The 17,017-nt window shown below is 38.1% G+C and overlaps 1 protein-coding gene across 4 annotated transcripts in view; it reads right to left on the minus strand.

Annotated features, from left to right (window-relative positions):
• The window catches only part of VWA8 (von Willebrand factor A domain containing 8), a 383,224-nt gene that overhangs the window by 249,452 nt on the left and 116,755 nt on the right, over positions 1-17,017 (minus strand). For all 4 annotated transcript variants that reach the window (XR_011259328.1, XM_069601241.1, XM_069601242.1 and 1 more), the window contains 4 exons: positions 15,121-15,198; positions 10,860-10,975; positions 7,990-8,096; positions 3,808-3,914 (listed from right to left, as the gene is read on the minus strand). Coding sequence is in view for 3 of the 4 variants with exons in the window: in XM_069601241.1 (XP_069457342.1) it covers positions 3,808-3,914; positions 7,990-8,096; positions 10,860-10,975; positions 15,121-15,198 (408 nt within the window). In the remaining variant the exon portion in view is untranslated. The remainder of the gene's footprint in view (positions 1-3,807; positions 3,915-7,989; positions 8,097-10,859; positions 10,976-15,120; positions 15,199-17,017) is intronic.

Genomic DNA, 17,017 nt, shown 5'->3' on the forward strand with positions numbered 1-17,017 from the left:
CTAAGGTCATGCCAACACAGTTCTTTTCTTAACCTCTCGGCCCCCTTGGTACCACAGACAATTTCTTCAAAGTCTCCTCTCCTGATTCCCTCCTACCTCTCTAACGGTTTCATCTCCTTGGTGTTTTGGGTTGTATCTTCTTCTTTTTGCAGCAATTCCTTAAATACTGATTTTCTTCCTTTTTCGGTTCTCTTTCACTCCCTTGTTACCTGCTTTCCTGGGAACCATGGGATGGGGCAGACCAGGTTAAGCCTTCTTGTATGCGGGCACCCATCTGAAGGGGGAAGGAGGGCAACGTGCACCTCAGTGCTGGAAGAGTCACTGCTGACCCTACTCTTCCTGAATCCACTCATCCATTCCATGGCTTCAACCACTAACTTTACACTGATCTCCAACAGCAAGACCATTCTTCTTGACTCCAGCCCCACATTTCTGAGAAAATGTTGAATTACACTTGGCTGTTTCCCAGTCTACTAGAACTTAATACACCCAAATGTGGCTCATTCCTTTCTCCACAGCTTCAGGCTTTAGCCTGTATTTCTAACTCCAATTAATAGCATCATTTCCTACAACCTGACCCAATCATCACCATCTTCCTGCCCAACTCAGTTGGCCCTTAGCAAAAGCTAAATCTAAGCTATCCAGCCACTTTGAATTTACTGTATCCATTCTTTTTTCCCCCCTATTCTCATAGCTTTCATCCAAGTTTCTTTTTTTTTCTTTATCTCTGGCCTAGATTTTTACCCACCAATGTGGCATCTCAAACTTCAGTGTCTCCTTGAGTTAATATGTGCTCCACGGTACTGACAGTCATTTTTCGGTTCACAATCATGTCAGTTTTTCTCTTCCCCGAAACTCTTTAAATGATCAATACCTTCAGGACAAGGATCACTCCTTATCTTTTTGATTTAGTCTCAAGCGCATCCCCCGTCACTCTCCTACTGTGTGTTCCAGCCACGGGCACAGTGGAGAGTCATTTCCTCTTCACTCTTCTGTTGACTTTCCCAGCAGACCACGTGCTCCGTGAGGGAGGCTCTCTGGTTTTCATCCGACAGAAAGCCCCATCGGCTCTCCCTGCCTCCCGTGTGGCTCCGCCGTGTGTCCTCTCCACTCTGTCCCCGCTGTCTGTCCTCGTTCACACCCTCCCTAAGCTCACCTGGACTACTGCCACAGCCCCCTCACTAGTCCCTCTGTGTCTCTGTTCCAACTCACAGGTAACAATACAGGATGAATGCAAAGTGAGCAAAAGCAGAAATGCTCCTCGACGCTTTCAACAGCTTTCTCACTTCTTCTGAATAGCTTCCCAGTTCCTTCATTAGCAAGGCCCATATAATATGACCTTTTAACTCATCAGCCTCATTTCTTGTCATTCTTCCATTTTAAACCTCACCTCTGGCCATGACAATTAATTAGATGTAGCTTCCTAAATGAGCTCCACTCTTATGTAGCCACGTCTCTGCAGATGCTAGTGTCTCTGCCTGAGTCTTTCAACTTCACCTAGTGAACTCACTTTCCAGGATCATTCCAATCCGGGACCATCACCTCATCAATGCTACCATAGTAACCTATGTGTACTTCAATTACATCGTAACCATGTGTACTTGCTTGCTTTCCCCCTTGAGAGATTCAGGCAACTTGAGCCCTGGAACTGTGTATGTATATACTTTAATCTCTGTGTTCTGATACCGGATTGAAGTTTGGGTTTAAAACCTAAACCAACTTTTTGGCCAATCCAATAATACCCTAGAACAAGGACAGACACAAGGCAGACATTAAAAAAAATTTTTTTTCAGCTCTGAAGCTCATTAGGTTTAAGAGGCTACTAACTGATCCTCCAATTTCTCCTCTTTACTATTACAAGTAAAATATTCCTTAAAGAGAGAGATAATAAAAATATACTCCTAATTAAGAACATTCAAAATCTTTTTCCTTCTTTCATTAATTCACTCAACACATATTCACTCAATAGTCACTATGTGCCAGGCACTATGCTATCCGCTAGATACAAACTTAAAACAACAACACAAGGTTTTATCTTAGTAGTGTGGAAAACGTGTTTTAAAAATCAGCTACAACACGGAGTGGCAAGGAGACCACAGGCACAGAACAAGATGGTATAGAAGCACCTAAATATTCAAGAGGCAAGGAAGACACTGCTTCACAGGTGAAGTGCAGCAGAAAAGACGATAGTAACACACATAACAAAACTGAATTTAATCAAGTCGTCGCTCCAAGAACTGGCGCAGCTAGAATTTTTCACTAATGGTTAATTCATAATGCTTTGTGAAGAGCGGGTACGTGTGGAGACAGGCTACAGAAATCCCTCAGGGCCACCGCGCAAAGTTCCCAGCATAGTCCTCCACGTCTGGGTCACAAACACCATGGCAACAGACACTGTTCAAGGGCACAACGGCCCTCCCTGCTACCGAATTTCCTCCATTCTTACACGCTGGGAAGTCTTTTCAATCTTTGCTGCCACGGAGTTTTTCAAATTGTCACTTATGACAAAGTTTCCTCATTCTTTTTAATTCATTCCTTTCTGCTACATGAACAGAGTGTGGTAGCACAAACGCTTGAAAATATTTTCCTTACAAGCATGTTTTGGTCTTTGACAGATAAGATTCTTTATTCCTTTGCGCCTTATAAGTAACCTTATTTTCTGTTCTTTTGTTCCCTGCTTGTATAAGAGCATTAATGCTCTGGAAAAAAAATAAAACTGACGTTAGTTAATGGCCCATAGAATGAAAAAAAAAAAAAGGCAAATCCAGGCTATGCCTTTCGCTACGTCATGGGTAATTATAATTTGAACAGACTTTAAAAATATTTAATCAAGACTTTTATGGAGAAAGAAGAATTTGTGTAGATACCTTTTATTGTTAATATAATGTAGGGATATAAATTATGGTACTCCTAGGACAAAAAAATATACTCCTAATTAAGAACATTCAAAATCTTTTTCCTTAGGGAATGGCAGATAAAAATAATTTACTTTAATTCTCTAATTATTTAATATAGGGAAAATGGCAAGAAGTACTTCAAACAATTTGTAAATGTGGGATTATAATATACGTGCAAATTGGTGGCCAAATATTAGAGAAATATTTAAGTATGTTTTATATTATAAAATAAACACATGACCATATGACAGAAAATCTGAAAAAGAAAAAAATCCTTTATATTATGAATAATTTTCTCTGGAAAAATTTCTTATTAAAGTGAACATCTATAATACAACTTTCTGGACACACATTTATTTCTGTGTCTTAGTGGGAGCACCATATACAAGCGGAAATTTGTCTACTCTGATCCACTGAAAAAAGATTTTAAAAAGTAAAGAATAGACAAATACTAGGCATTTTCAGAAAAAGGAAAGAAATGTGAGGAAAAGAATACATAGGACACATCCTTTGAATTACTTGAAATGATTTAACTAACAAAAATGCTGGAGAATCAATAAGAGTGCTTTCTGTTTTTAATTTAATAATATATTCATTTTACTTGAAGTATAGTTTTGTGTGCATATAAAATTTATTACTTTAATCATTGCAGCAACTCTTTCCATTCTCAAGTAACTTTGGAAAGAATTTATAACTTTACAATGCACTAATAAAAGATGTCTCAACACCTCATTCTGCAACATCTGAATGAAACCAGTTTAGTTCAGTTCAGTGCAGTCGCTCAGCTGTATCCGACTCTTTGCGACTTAGCAAATTACAAACATAAACATCAGTTATACTTGAACTGGAGTTAATTACCACAGTGTAAGAGGTGATTTAATTACCCAGGAATGCAAAATCTAGATCTTACCTGGATGTTGTCGTAGAACAAAACATCAGGCACTTTCATTTTCTCGTGGGCATTATAGATGGGTGCACTAACGGCGCCAATCCTCAGAGATCCAGAAGAGATTTCACCTAAACATTTCACATAGGACAGAGAATTACTTATAGCCCTGTCCTCAGAGAAGCCAAGTCCAGCCTGAACAGGATATAATATAGCATCTTTAACATTGTGTAGGCTCATCAAGGAATTTTAATCTAACATCTAAAAGAAATAAGCTTGAAGGTAGTAATAAAACATCATAGCTTCGCAAAAAAATCTTAAAAGCTCTACAAAAAGGCTGAAGATGTTTCAAAATATCAAAAATTTTATTTAAAACAACATATGGAGCAAGCAACATATAGGTAAGATTGAGAATGGAAAAACCCAGAACTCAGTCAAGGCACCTTTATGAGCTGTTTAGTCAGAGACTCTAAAATACATATATTTTGAAATTCTGAAGTACCATGAATATAATCTTTTTTTTCTTTTTAGAACCCATAGAAGAATCCCCTAGAGCTCTAGTCAAAAATACAGATGAACTGACCCCAGACCTTTCAAACCACTAGTTTCAGGAAAGGTCCAGATCTGTACTTCCAAATAAGTACCACAGGTGCTACAGTTGTTCTGTGATGATTATACTGTATTATCCCCTATTTGCTTTAAATAGTTGGTCTAGAATAGAAAATGAGCTCCTTAAAAGCCATGAAACTAAGTTATAAATTTCTTCATGTCAGGGGACATATCTCACATATATTCTCTACAGTAAGGAGATACACATACTCACTACATGTCACATTTGAAGGTCTATGATAATAACATAATAGTTTTAGTTGTTGTGGTCATATTGACCACAGTAGAAACTATTATTTACTGAGGACCTTCCATGTGCCAGACCTCAGCTTCGGCTCATTGTTTTCTCACATGATTTCATGTAAATCTCTTAACAAGGAGACAAGGATTAAGAGGAAGCTAAGAAGTACATGAATTAAATAATTTGCTTAAAATCACCCAGCTAGTATGGGTAGAGCTAAAAACAGAATTTAGTATAGGATGTTGCTCTTTCTGGGCTTCCCAGATGGCTTAGTGGTAAAGAATCCATCTGCAAAGCAGGGAGACATGGGAATCCTGGGTCAGGAACATCTCCTGGAGAACGAAATGGCAACCCACTCCAGTGTTCTTGCCAGGGAGATCCAATGGACAGAGACGCCTGGTGGGCTACAGTCCGTGGGGTGGCGAAGAGTCAGACATGACTTAGCAACTAAATGACAACAACAAGGATGTTCTTTCTGCAGTGTGATCTCCAAATAAATTTCATCCTGTGGATATACCTGAGCAAGCAGGTAGACAATTACAATGTCTTAGGCAACTGTCCCATCTTTTCTCCCTTCTCTTTAAAATTAAAAATTGGCTATTTTTGTGCTAGAGTATTTTGAAAAACAAGGAGAGAAACCAATATTTGCTCCTATGGAGTACCACGAACAATTTTGAGGTTAAAATAATTACACTCCCAGCCTGTTGAATCACCACTGAGTGCTACACATTTGCCAAAACACAGTAGACCTCTCCCTCCAATAGCTCCTTGCCATTTCCTTTCATTCACAAGTTCTATTAGCGGAGAAAACCATGAGCTGCCATGCCAAGAATTTACTATTTACTTACTACTTTCAGGTCTCTGAAAGAAAGAAAGTGAAGTTGCTCAGTCATGTCCGACCCTTTGTGACCCCATGGACAGTAGCCTACCAGGCTCCTCCGTCCATGGGATTTTCCTGGCAAGAGTATTGGAGTGGGTTGTCATTTCCTTCTCCAGGAGATCTTCCTGACCCAGGGACTGAAACCGGGTCTCCCGCATTGCAGGCAGATGCTTTACGGTCTGAGCCACCAGGAAGTCCATCAGGTCTGTGAAACAGACCCCATATAAAACTGTAAAGGGAAAGACCAGGACTGTGGGAGGGAATTTACTACTTACTCGTATGCTGCGATGACACGTGACTTCAGGTACAAACAGCATTTGATACCACCTATGACTCAGTTTGCAATGGCACCCCACTCCAGTACTCTGGCCTGGAAAATCCCATGGGCAGAGAAGCCTGGTGGGCTGCAGTCCATGGGGTCGCTAAGAGTCAGATACAACTGAGCGACGTCACTTTCACTTTTCACTTTCATGCATTGGAGAAGGAAATGGCAACCCACTCCAGTGTTCTTGCCTGGAGAATCCCAGGGACGGGGGAGCCTGGTGGGCTACCATCTATGGGGTCACACAGAATCGGACACAACTGAAGTGACTTAGCAGTAGCTGTAGCATGGCTTAGTTTATGAAAGACACCTATTTGGTAGATTTAGGACTTTAAGCAAATTTAAATAACTCAGCTAATGTTTATTGCTAAAATTTCAAGCTAGAAAAGGGAAAGGCACTCAGAGAATGGTGATGATAGTACTTCCCTGGTGGAAAGGTGGCTAGCAGTCTTCTAAGAAATCTCATGGGATGGCATTAATTTGGTAAATTTGTCAAGGTCCTCAGTCTGGTAAGCTCAAAATCTGATTTTATCCTTATAACAGAGGGCATACCGAACTCCCAGGAGAATGTTAAAGACATATATTTTTATCTATACATAAATTGATATATAAAACCAGAACTGCAATATACTACATTGCAATGAAAACTGAAAATTTCATATAGACTACATGATATATTGTTTCTATATCAGCATTTTATTCAGAAGGAGACTTGCATGGAAAGCCAAATCCTTATCAGAAGGCTGTTTGGTGAACCTCATCCTCTGAACAGGAGGATAAATTACAGGAATTCTCTACAAGAAAGACGATATTAAAGATGAATGGGACCAGATAAGTCAAAAGTCTCTTAGTTTCCTTATCGCCTTCCTACACAAGGCTTAGATGGGAACTGCCGGCACTGGCTTATTACCAAGACTAAACAATCTATCACTTGAATGATGCAATCTTTTTTTTTGGGGGGGGGGGTGGGATATGTTGAAGGATTCAATCAAGTGCTGTTATGAATCTCCAAGTCCCAGAGTTATTCTGTCTCTGAGTTGGCTCTGCGCTTCTGTAGCCAGATCCATCAGTATGTTGAGTTTATAGTTTTACTGTAAAAAAATCACTTTATCTCCTTAATATAAAGTTCTTGTTTCAGTGTATCCTCAACTATTAAAAACATCTACTGCAAAGAAAGTCACAATAAGTCCTTTTAAGAGAGTGATCACACATTGGATATTTTTATAAGACAGTTAATGACCCTCAAAAAACAGAAAACCTGTCATTGTGCTCTAAATGAAGAACAGCGTACTTTTACAGAAAGATCTAGACCTCCCCCAAACTCAAATTATACTTATGGTTATCCAGAAGAAAAGTAGCACAAAAGACCATCAGGTAGAAATGAAAGGAGTAAGAAGGCATGAAGTGATCCTCAGAATATTAGTTTAGTCTACATCAACCTAGACAGCTTCCCAAACATGTCCTGTAGGACACTGCAGCTGCTGTGTCACTTCAGTCGTGTCCGACTCTGTGCGAGCCCACAGATGGCAGCCCACCAGGCTCCCCCGTCCCTGGGATTCTCCAGGCAAGAACACTGGTGGTCCCCAAAATGGAAATGTTGTGCAAAGAGAACAGAATGCTAGGTCCTATGGTGAAATACCCTTGAAATAAAAGGTAAAACAAAGCTACATTTTATTTACAGTAGGAATTCTCTGAGCTTTTAAAATTCATGTCAATTGTGACCTCTTGGGGGAGGACCTACATCTGGTATGCACTGAAATAAAGGAAACATTTTTTAAAATAAAAGATTCTTCAACACAATACATAAAACAAAATGAGTGGGGATCGAAAACATTTTTAACTGAAATAATAATAATAAATTATTACATTATTATTAATATAATAATATGTAGCTCAGATGGTAAAGAATCCGCCTGCAATGCAGGATACCTGGGTTCGATTCCTGGGTTGGGAAGATACCCTGGAGAAGGCAACAGAAACGTTCTCCAGTATTCTTGCCTGGAGAATTCCATGGACAGAGGAGCCTGGTAGGCTACAGACCATGGGGATGTAAAGAGTTGGACACAACTGAGTAATTTTCATACACATACACACGTAATAAATAATACAAATGTTTAATAACTCACTTAAAAGAGAAACAATTCAAATACTTACATTTGTAATCCTCCAAATCAGACTCTGGACTATTAGCAGTACTTATTTCTATTGCAGCATCTGCCAGATTTTTTTCTAATGCTGACCTTGCAAGGCTTGGTAAAAACCTGGTGGGGTGGGAAGGATGGATTGATAAAGTCAAAGCTTTCTGTGATTCCAAAATATCTTCTGACACTTAGACAGACACATGACCAATTAAGGATGATCCCTCTTGATCTGTGAAAAAACAGCTTGATAATACTTAATCTTCTGTTTTCTGAACACAGTATAGTATTCCATTTCCCACAGCAATCTTTTACAACTTTTAATAGGGATTCATGCTTTTTTCCATAAAAGCATTATATGCCACTCATTAAATTTATTCTTAGGTTTGCAAAGCTTTCTATTATTATCTTGAATGGTATTATTTTTTAAAAAATTCGACTTCTTTATTGATTTTTACTGGAATATATAGATAGGAGTATCACTGACTTGGGTGTATAAGTAATATCATTATAGTCTATCTGTTCTAAAATGTAGTTTACATGAAGCTTCTCTGGAATGTTTTTATGTAGCTAATCATATAACTTTTAGCCAGTCTAAAAGTACAAGAGGCAACATTCTTGTTTAGTTCCTAACTCTATAAAGCAATATATCCTAAGAATGTTTGCTATAAAATTTTAGTACCTACCGTTTATCAGATTAAGAACTTCTCTTTGATTCATGGTTAGCTAAGCATATTGTTTGTTTACTTTTGCTTTGGTTTGTTTTCAAGTTCGACTGCTGAGTTCTATCAAACCCTTACTAATGACTTATTAAAATGAAAATTTTTCTCAGTAATATGTTAATATGTAATGTGCTAATAGGCTTTCCCTTGTGGCTCAGACAGTAAAGAGTCTGCCTGCAGCGCAGGAGACCCAGGTTCGATCCCTGGGTTGGGAATATCTCCTGGAGAAGGAAATGACGACTCCAGTATTCCTGCCTGGAAAATCCCACAGACAGAGAGGCTGGCAGGCTACAGTCCATGGGGTTGCAAAGAGTCAGACTCGACTGTGTGACTTCACTCTCACTCACTCATGCTAATATGGTAAATTTAAAAAAAGAATATTGAAATTTCTTCACATTCTTGAGGTAACTCCAGGTTGCTCATAATTTATTTATATGGATAAATTATATATAATATATATCTACATTTGGTTTGTTAGTATTTCATTTAGGATATCTGTACACATTCCATGAATGAGATTTATAATTTTCCTTTCATATATTACTCTTGTCTGGTTTAGGTATCAAGATTATACTAGACTCAAAGTGAATTGCTATGTTTTCACTGTCTACTCACTAGAATGGCCTCTAAAATGTTTTGTGTATGATTATTTCATTCATTCCAAAGTATTACTACTTTCCCTTAGGCTTTGAAACTCTTTGTATTACTTAGCATTGACTATTTACTTCTATTAACTATAACTTAGTTCTGACTAAGAAAACACTGTCTAGATAATAAATCTATCTTTCTGTATGTATTTTCTTTAGCTCATAACCCTAGAAAATAGGCAATTGAAGCATTTTTTTCTAATTTTCATTTAGAAGTTTAATTATCTACTTAAGAGAATCAACTTTATTATTTCTCATGATTATTATTCAAAGAATTACTCCAAAGCACTGAAAACAAGCCTCACTTTAGCCTCATTTTACCACAGAACAAAGTGAAGTTGCAGCACAAGGAACTTACTTTGACTACAAGAAAACTGTCCACTAAGCTGAAAATGTATAGAGGGCAGTTAAGAGATTTTCCTAAGCTGAATACAGTTTCCCTTCTAATTCCTCTACTGTATCCAGGAGTGAATGGACAACAGCTATAACCATCAGAAAAATAATTAAAAGATCATGTGAAAAGAATCTAAAAGAAATCTTCAGGTCAATTGGATGGTGTTATTAATCTTTTCTAACTAGCCTTTTAAAATAGTTTCATGTAAGCATGATTCTGTAAGGAAATTCTATGTCAGTGTTTAAAATAATTTCTAAACAAGTATGAAAAATAGTAGTGTAGACTGAAAAGATGCTAGTTTTTCCATACTTGGGCAACAGGACATGTCATACTACCCTGCATGGAAAGCTCCAGTGCAAATTTAGGAAGTATCATGTGTAATGCTTGAGACCTCTCTCTCAGAAGACAATGAACCAGTATTCAAATGCCAAACCTACTTATCCTTATTCACTTCTGTCTGATTTGAGTAAGTAACTTAGCTTTATCACATATAAAAATCTCTTTCTTATTATGCCTAAGCAAAGGTCCATCTAGTCAAGGCTACGGTTTTTCCAGTGGTCATGTATGGATGTGAGAGCTGGACTGTGAAGAATTGATGCTTTTGAACTGTGGTGTTGGAGAAGACTCTTGAGAGTCCCTCGGACTGCAAGGAGCTCCAACCAGTCCATTCTGAAGGAGATCAGTCCTAAGTGTTCATTGGAAGGACTGATGCTAAAGCTGAAACTCCAATACTTTGGCCACCTCATGCGAAGAGTTGACTCATTGGAAAAGACCCTGATGCTGGGAGGGATTGGGGGCAGGAGGAGAAGGGGACGACATAGGATGAGATGGCTGGATGGCATCACCGACTCAATGGACGTGAGTTTGAGTAAATTCCAGGAGTTGGTGATGGACAGGGAGGCCCAGCATGCTGCGATTCATGGGGTCGCAGAGTCGGACACGACTGAGTGACTGAACTGAACTGAAGATAAGGAAGGGAAACACTGCATACAAGGCTGAAAAAGCCACATGTTCAGACTGATAACTTTTTCCAGACCTGTGAGCACAGACTATCAAACTTCTGTGTATTATTTTAGCGAAGACCCAGAAAGTTGGATTCAGTGAGAAAGGAGAATATGACTACCTGGAAAGACAGGCTTTGGTGACAGCATTGTGAAGGTTCTCGTTAGGGTACTGTGACAGCCGACGAGAAATCCTCAACAGCTGTCTGGTAGAAAGGGACGCCGCCAGTGACTGCGCCTACCAAAAGGCAAAGACAGCCTGGTGAGGAGTTACGTTTCAACTTGCTGAAAGTGCCTTTGGATGGGTATCATAGCAGAATTCATTACTGCTGAATGACAAGGCCAAACTTAACTATGTACTTACTGTTAATGAATTACAAATAAACAAAAACCAATTTACACTTAAAACATCCTTAAAGACAGCTTTAAAAAAACCCATGAAAAGTATTTATTAAATTCAATTAAAGTGCTGTGTATACATGTGTTTTTTGTTTTTTTTTTTCTTTTTTTCTAGGAGGGGAAGGAGGCTGGATGGAGGAAAGATGTTACATTGTACAGACTGAATCTGACTTAAGGATAGCCCTTATGTACAACTAACTGGGGCTTCCCCACTGGCTCAGTAGGTAAGGTATCTGCCTGTAAAGCAGGAGACACAGTCGAAGGGGGATTGATCTCTCGGTCTGGAAGATCCCCTGGAGGAGGAAATTACAACCTATTCCAGTTTTCTTGCCTGAAAAGTCCCACGGGCAGAGGAACCTAACTGGCTCCAGTCCATGGGTCACAAAGAGTGAGACAGGACTAAGCGAACGAACACACACACATTCATTTCCACTCCCACCATGCTTATACAAAGCGAAACTGTTAAGACAGCCAGAAAATGCTCTGAGCTTTAAGTAAATATTTGGCTTCTGAAATAGAGAAAAGGAGTTGTGGACACTTTAGGCTGCTGATCACAGAGGTGTCAACCAGTTATCACCTGGGTGGCAGCTTACAGTTGGGAAACCTTCTCCTACACTGTTAGAATAATTTTACTTTATATTCTTATTCTTCCACAAATCCCATTAAGAGAGCTGCTAGTAAAGAGCTCAGGACATCGTTAAGTACCAACAAACATTTGTGGACTTGAATTTGAAATTATCTTAGCAGACAGCATAATGCAATAGTAAAGTTTATAAGCTTTGGAGTCAGACAAATCAGTCTTCCATTTATTAGCTATGTGATTTTTGGCAAGTTACTTCATCTCTTCAGGCCGCAATTTCCTCATCTTTAAAATGATAAGAAAGCCCTCACTTTTAAGTGTTATGAGTATGAGGATTAAATTAGAAAATTATTCTAAAGCATTTAGCAGAGATCAGACACATATGGGTGCTCAACAAACAGCAGCAATTATTATTCAAAGTCAGCCTCCTCAAAATGAAAAAAAAAAAAAATCTAACAGGGAACGGGATCTACATGTTAGTAGAAATCTAATGCATCAGATTGTTACTGGCCTCATTCCTAACTTAGATCAGCAGCATTAGAAGATAGTAGTTTTCGCTGAAAATCAAGAGGAGAACTTTGAAAGAAACTGGGCCTCTGTGGTGGGGGAGGGGTAGAAAAGGCCAGGGTGAAATGTCACCAAGTTTGATCAGGGCAGTTAAGTGGCCCTGAGTCCCTGAGGAAAAGGAAAGGGGACCCTATCGAATTAACAAAGGACTCAGAACGAATGGTGGGAGGATGCTAAAACTACACTACACATTTGTTCCTTTTAACACTTTGCTTTAGGTCATCTCTGCACCTCCCAAGAAAGCAAAAAAAGAATTTATTGTTCCTTCTTCGTGTATTTCACAGCTCCATGAGATGCAGGTCTGTTGTTATTAGCATTGTATTTCTACTACAACTTGGATTAAACACTCTTTTGGGGACTAGGTTAGGAGCATGGCCACTATTTATGACATATCCTTTTCTCTATTAAAAAACACATTCTAAGTTTCAGCGACTTCATAAGCAAAACATTTGGTTCAGACTTGTTCAACAAATTTGCATTCTAGACACAGAGACAATATTTAAATATAAAAAAGCATAAAGTGCAATTCAAAATAGCATATAATTTAATGCAAAAATAAGTGGAGCACTTGACAACTGCTATAGGGGCTTAAAAATGTTCAAGCGGGTAGGAGAAATGCTATGAACAAAGGGAGGAAAGCAACAAGAACAGAAATACATGCAGAATATAAGGAAAGCAACCCAGCTTTACTAGAGGGTCCTGCTGGAAAGTTTACTCCCAAATATCAAAGATCCATGAATTACGCTTAAGGAGTTGGTGTTTCTTCTAAAGGCAACAGGACTGTGCTATATGCAAAGCAGTAACATGGTTTTAGAAAGACTAACCTGGCAGTAATAGGCAAAGTAGTTGAAGGACAAAAAACTGAGGCAGGAATCAGAAAGGTACTTCAATTACTTACTATAAAGAGATAAAGTCCTATATAGCAAAGTTACTTGCAAGAAGATGGAAGTTGTTCAGCCGCTAAGTCGTGTCCGACTTTTTTGGCGACCCCATGGGCTGTAGCCCGTGAGGCTACTCTGTTCACGGGATTTTCCGGGCAAGAATACTGGAGTGCATTGCCATTTCCCCCTACAGGGTATCTTACTGACCCAGGGATGGAATCCAAGCCTCCTGCATTGGCAGGAGGATTCTTTCCCACTGAGCCACCTAGGAAGCCCAATGAGAAAGAAGAGAAGGGATTAAACAAATGTTTCAAAGGACTTGGCAAAGGATAGATATGAAACAGTAGGAAGAATTAAGGATAAGATTGTTTTAGCTAGTATGACTGAAGTGTCAGAAGTTAAATATAACTTAGCAATTCCCACTCAATACTTGAGACCATGAAAAATTCCTATTTTAATCATGGAAAATGTTTGACAAATGACTCCAACCAGAGGATTCTATGACAAGAGTCCCATTAAACCACATGGTAACTTTCCAGGCTAAAATATTCTAGTCTAATTCCAAACATGACACTGAATTTGGGGATCATATTTCATTCCAGTGATCAAGAAGGACTTCTCATGAGTTTGAAAAATACTGAGTCAGTTGATAATACCAAAATGCTTTACAATAATATCCAGTATTAAATCAGAAAGAAGCTTTAGGTTGAGCCACTTAAGTGTTGAATAAAGGGTTTGGCTGTTTCTGCTCTCACATTATTACCAACGAAAAATTGAGAATCTAATTTAAAAATCCTAATACCCTTAACATTTATCATATCAAATTTCTAACTGCAGTTTTATCTTCCAAAATAGGGTAAGGATATGAGCATATTGAACAGCACATCTCAAGGGTTTTTTTGATTAACATGATTAAAATAGCAATTCAGCTTAGAAATATTAGAGGTTTAAGATAAAAAATTATTTAAAAAATAAATTCTTTTTTCCTCTTAAAGAATTATTTTTTACGAAAATGTAATGTTCGCTGGGAGAGAAAATTCTAGGCACAACCTATTAATTAATAACTAATTAATTTATTCATGCATTCATCAAACATTTGTTAACTTTTCTACTATGTGCCAGGCACCAGGATGGCAGATAGTTGGTGCAAAAAAGATACTTTGACCCTCCTTTGTCTCCCTGAAAGCAGGAAGTAAACCACCCATGAAAAAATACCCTCCTTGTACCAGGAGGCTAGAAGGCATCCTTAGCACCAGAAATAGGAAATTTAGGGCTGAGAGCGTTATATTAACAAACCTTGTTTCTTTTTCACTAAATTACCACCCAAGCCCAAATGTCTTTGTATTGTCAATTCTTTACAATTTTATTGTTTCTTCGTCTAAAAGGTATAAAAGCTGCCTGCTTTGGTCACTTCTTTAAGTCTCAGATTTTTATGGGGCTCCTGCATCTACAAAATTAAATCTGTTGTTTTGCTCTTGTTAAACAGTCTCATGTCAATTTAATTCTTAGGCCACCCAAAGAACTTAAAGAGGAAGAAGGGAAAAGTTTTCTCCCTTATATCATTCCAAACATAAACAGAATCAGAAATAGAGAATCAACCAGGAGAGAGGAGTTAGAAGCTAGAGATAAAGTTGTTGGCATCCACACAGAGGTGATACTTGAAGCCATAAGAATACATGAGACTGCTCAGCAGAGGAGACAGCAGAGGAGAGCCAAAGCTCCAGGAACACCCAGGTACTCCTCTAGAGCTAAAACTTGTTTTCTGTGACACCAGCCAGGAGAAGCTGGAAGAAATGTTAAAATCACTGAAACAGTAACATATACACATAGGAGAAAGCATAGCAGAAGGGATAAAAATATCAGCTTAAAAAATAGATTTTAAAGCACTGAACTCTAAGAATATAAAGCAGCAGCCTGTCAACAACAGAAAATTCCATGGAGAAAACCCAGACTTACTGTTGGATCCTGTGTCTCTCTGAGTTTGTGCGTAAATGACAACAATTTGTCCAAAGCTACCGGAGGCATATCTGGGACCTATTTTATGAGAGGATTAAGGAAAGAAAGAATAAATTGGGATATATGATCAAGGAACCAGAAATTATGGCTAGTTATCAAACAATATTAAAATTATGCTTTTATAAAGTCCCAGATTGTAGGTATCATGCTTAACCTGTGGATAAATTTGCTTATTCATCTTCTCAGGAAACACTTTTGCCTCTGCTTTCTCTTTAAGAATCAGGTCAGGAAGATATGGCACATATATACAATCAGATGCTACCCAGCCATAAAAAAGACTAAAATAATGCCATCTGCAGCAACACGGATGCAATCAGAGAGCACCACACTAAGTGAAGTGAAGTCAGAGAGAGAAAGACAAATGCCATATGCTATCACTTATATGGGGAATCTAAAATATGACACAAACAAACCTATCTATGAAAACAGAATCACAGACATAGAGAATAGACTGGAGCGGGGAGGAGGGAAGGCGGGGAGGGACGGGGGAGAGGGCGGAAGGGGTGAATCGGGAGTTCAGGATCAGCAAAGGCACACTGGTACAAACAGAATGGGTAAACAACAAGTCCGACTGTACAGCCCAGATAACTATATGCAGCAGCCTGTGACAAACCAGAATGAAAAAGAGTATGAAAAAGAACGTATATAATGCATACATCGGAGTCACTTTGCTGTACAACAGTGATTAATACAACGTTGTAAGTCAACTATACGTCAACTTAAAAAAAAAAAAAGTCAGGTAAAACCAGGCCATTCTTCATTCACAATTCTATCGCAAGGTTAAAACTGAAAGGAACCGCTAACCAATTAAAAACTGGCATATAGGACACCCATAAGAAACTTCTCATATATCACATCCATTTTTGTTAGCTTCAACTCTAATTCAGGCATTTTTCTTACGAAACCAAACTCCTTCATTTAGCAGCAACCTTACACCTATGTCTACTGAGAGACTTAATATATCTTTGTATAAAGGGAAGATGCTCAAACTGTCCATTTTTTCAAGGACTTTAAAACCTATAATAAACCATAATGGAAAAGAACATGGAAAAGAATGTATACATTATGCATTTCTGAATCAGCCCAACACTGTAAATCAACGGTATTTCAGTAAAATAAATATGAAAAAAATCCCCACATACCTGAGGGGCATGATCTACTTATCAATGAAATGTAAAGAACAGTCGCCCGGAAACATACATTGACTGCTTTTAAGCACACTGAGTTTAATATGTATTTGAACTGATAATAAGAAAATTTTACTTAAATAATGACAAAATTAAAATTTTAACTTAAAAAGAGCAGAAGGAGATGTCAGAACAATGATTGGTATAACATGACAATTTCAGAAACAAACTTCATGGTTTCTCTGGGCATTTAAGTAACTGGAATTTTAAAAATTCAAAGCTCTATACCATATATACGTATTCATTCTTTAAATCAATCCTGTGATGTAATAAGTAGTATTATCCCCATCATCAGATGAAGAAAATATGGTTGAGTAATTTACCCAAGATCTAGAAGCTAATAAGTAGTGGATCTGACATTTAAAGGCAAGTTTTTTGACTTTAAAGTCTACACCCTTATCCACAACCATGCTCGTAAGACCTAAAATTAAATAATTCATTCTAGTATTTCAAAGGGGATAAGTGCAGTTATTAGTGATCTAGAATAGTACTGTCTAGCAGAACGTTCTACAATGATGGAAATATTCTTTATGCTATCAGCATGCCATGGCCATTTGAAATAAGACTGAGCAACTGAATTTTTAAATTTGATTTAATGTGGCTAGTGCTACTACATTAAACAGTGAAGTCCCAGAATTCCAAAAGTGCTA

This window comes from Ovis canadensis, chromosome 10, assembly GCF_042477335.2.
Source record: "Ovis canadensis isolate MfBH-ARS-UI-01 breed Bighorn chromosome 10, ARS-UI_OviCan_v2, whole genome shotgun sequence".
NCBI classification, from domain to species: Eukaryota; Metazoa; Chordata; class Mammalia; order Artiodactyla; family Bovidae; genus Ovis; species Ovis canadensis.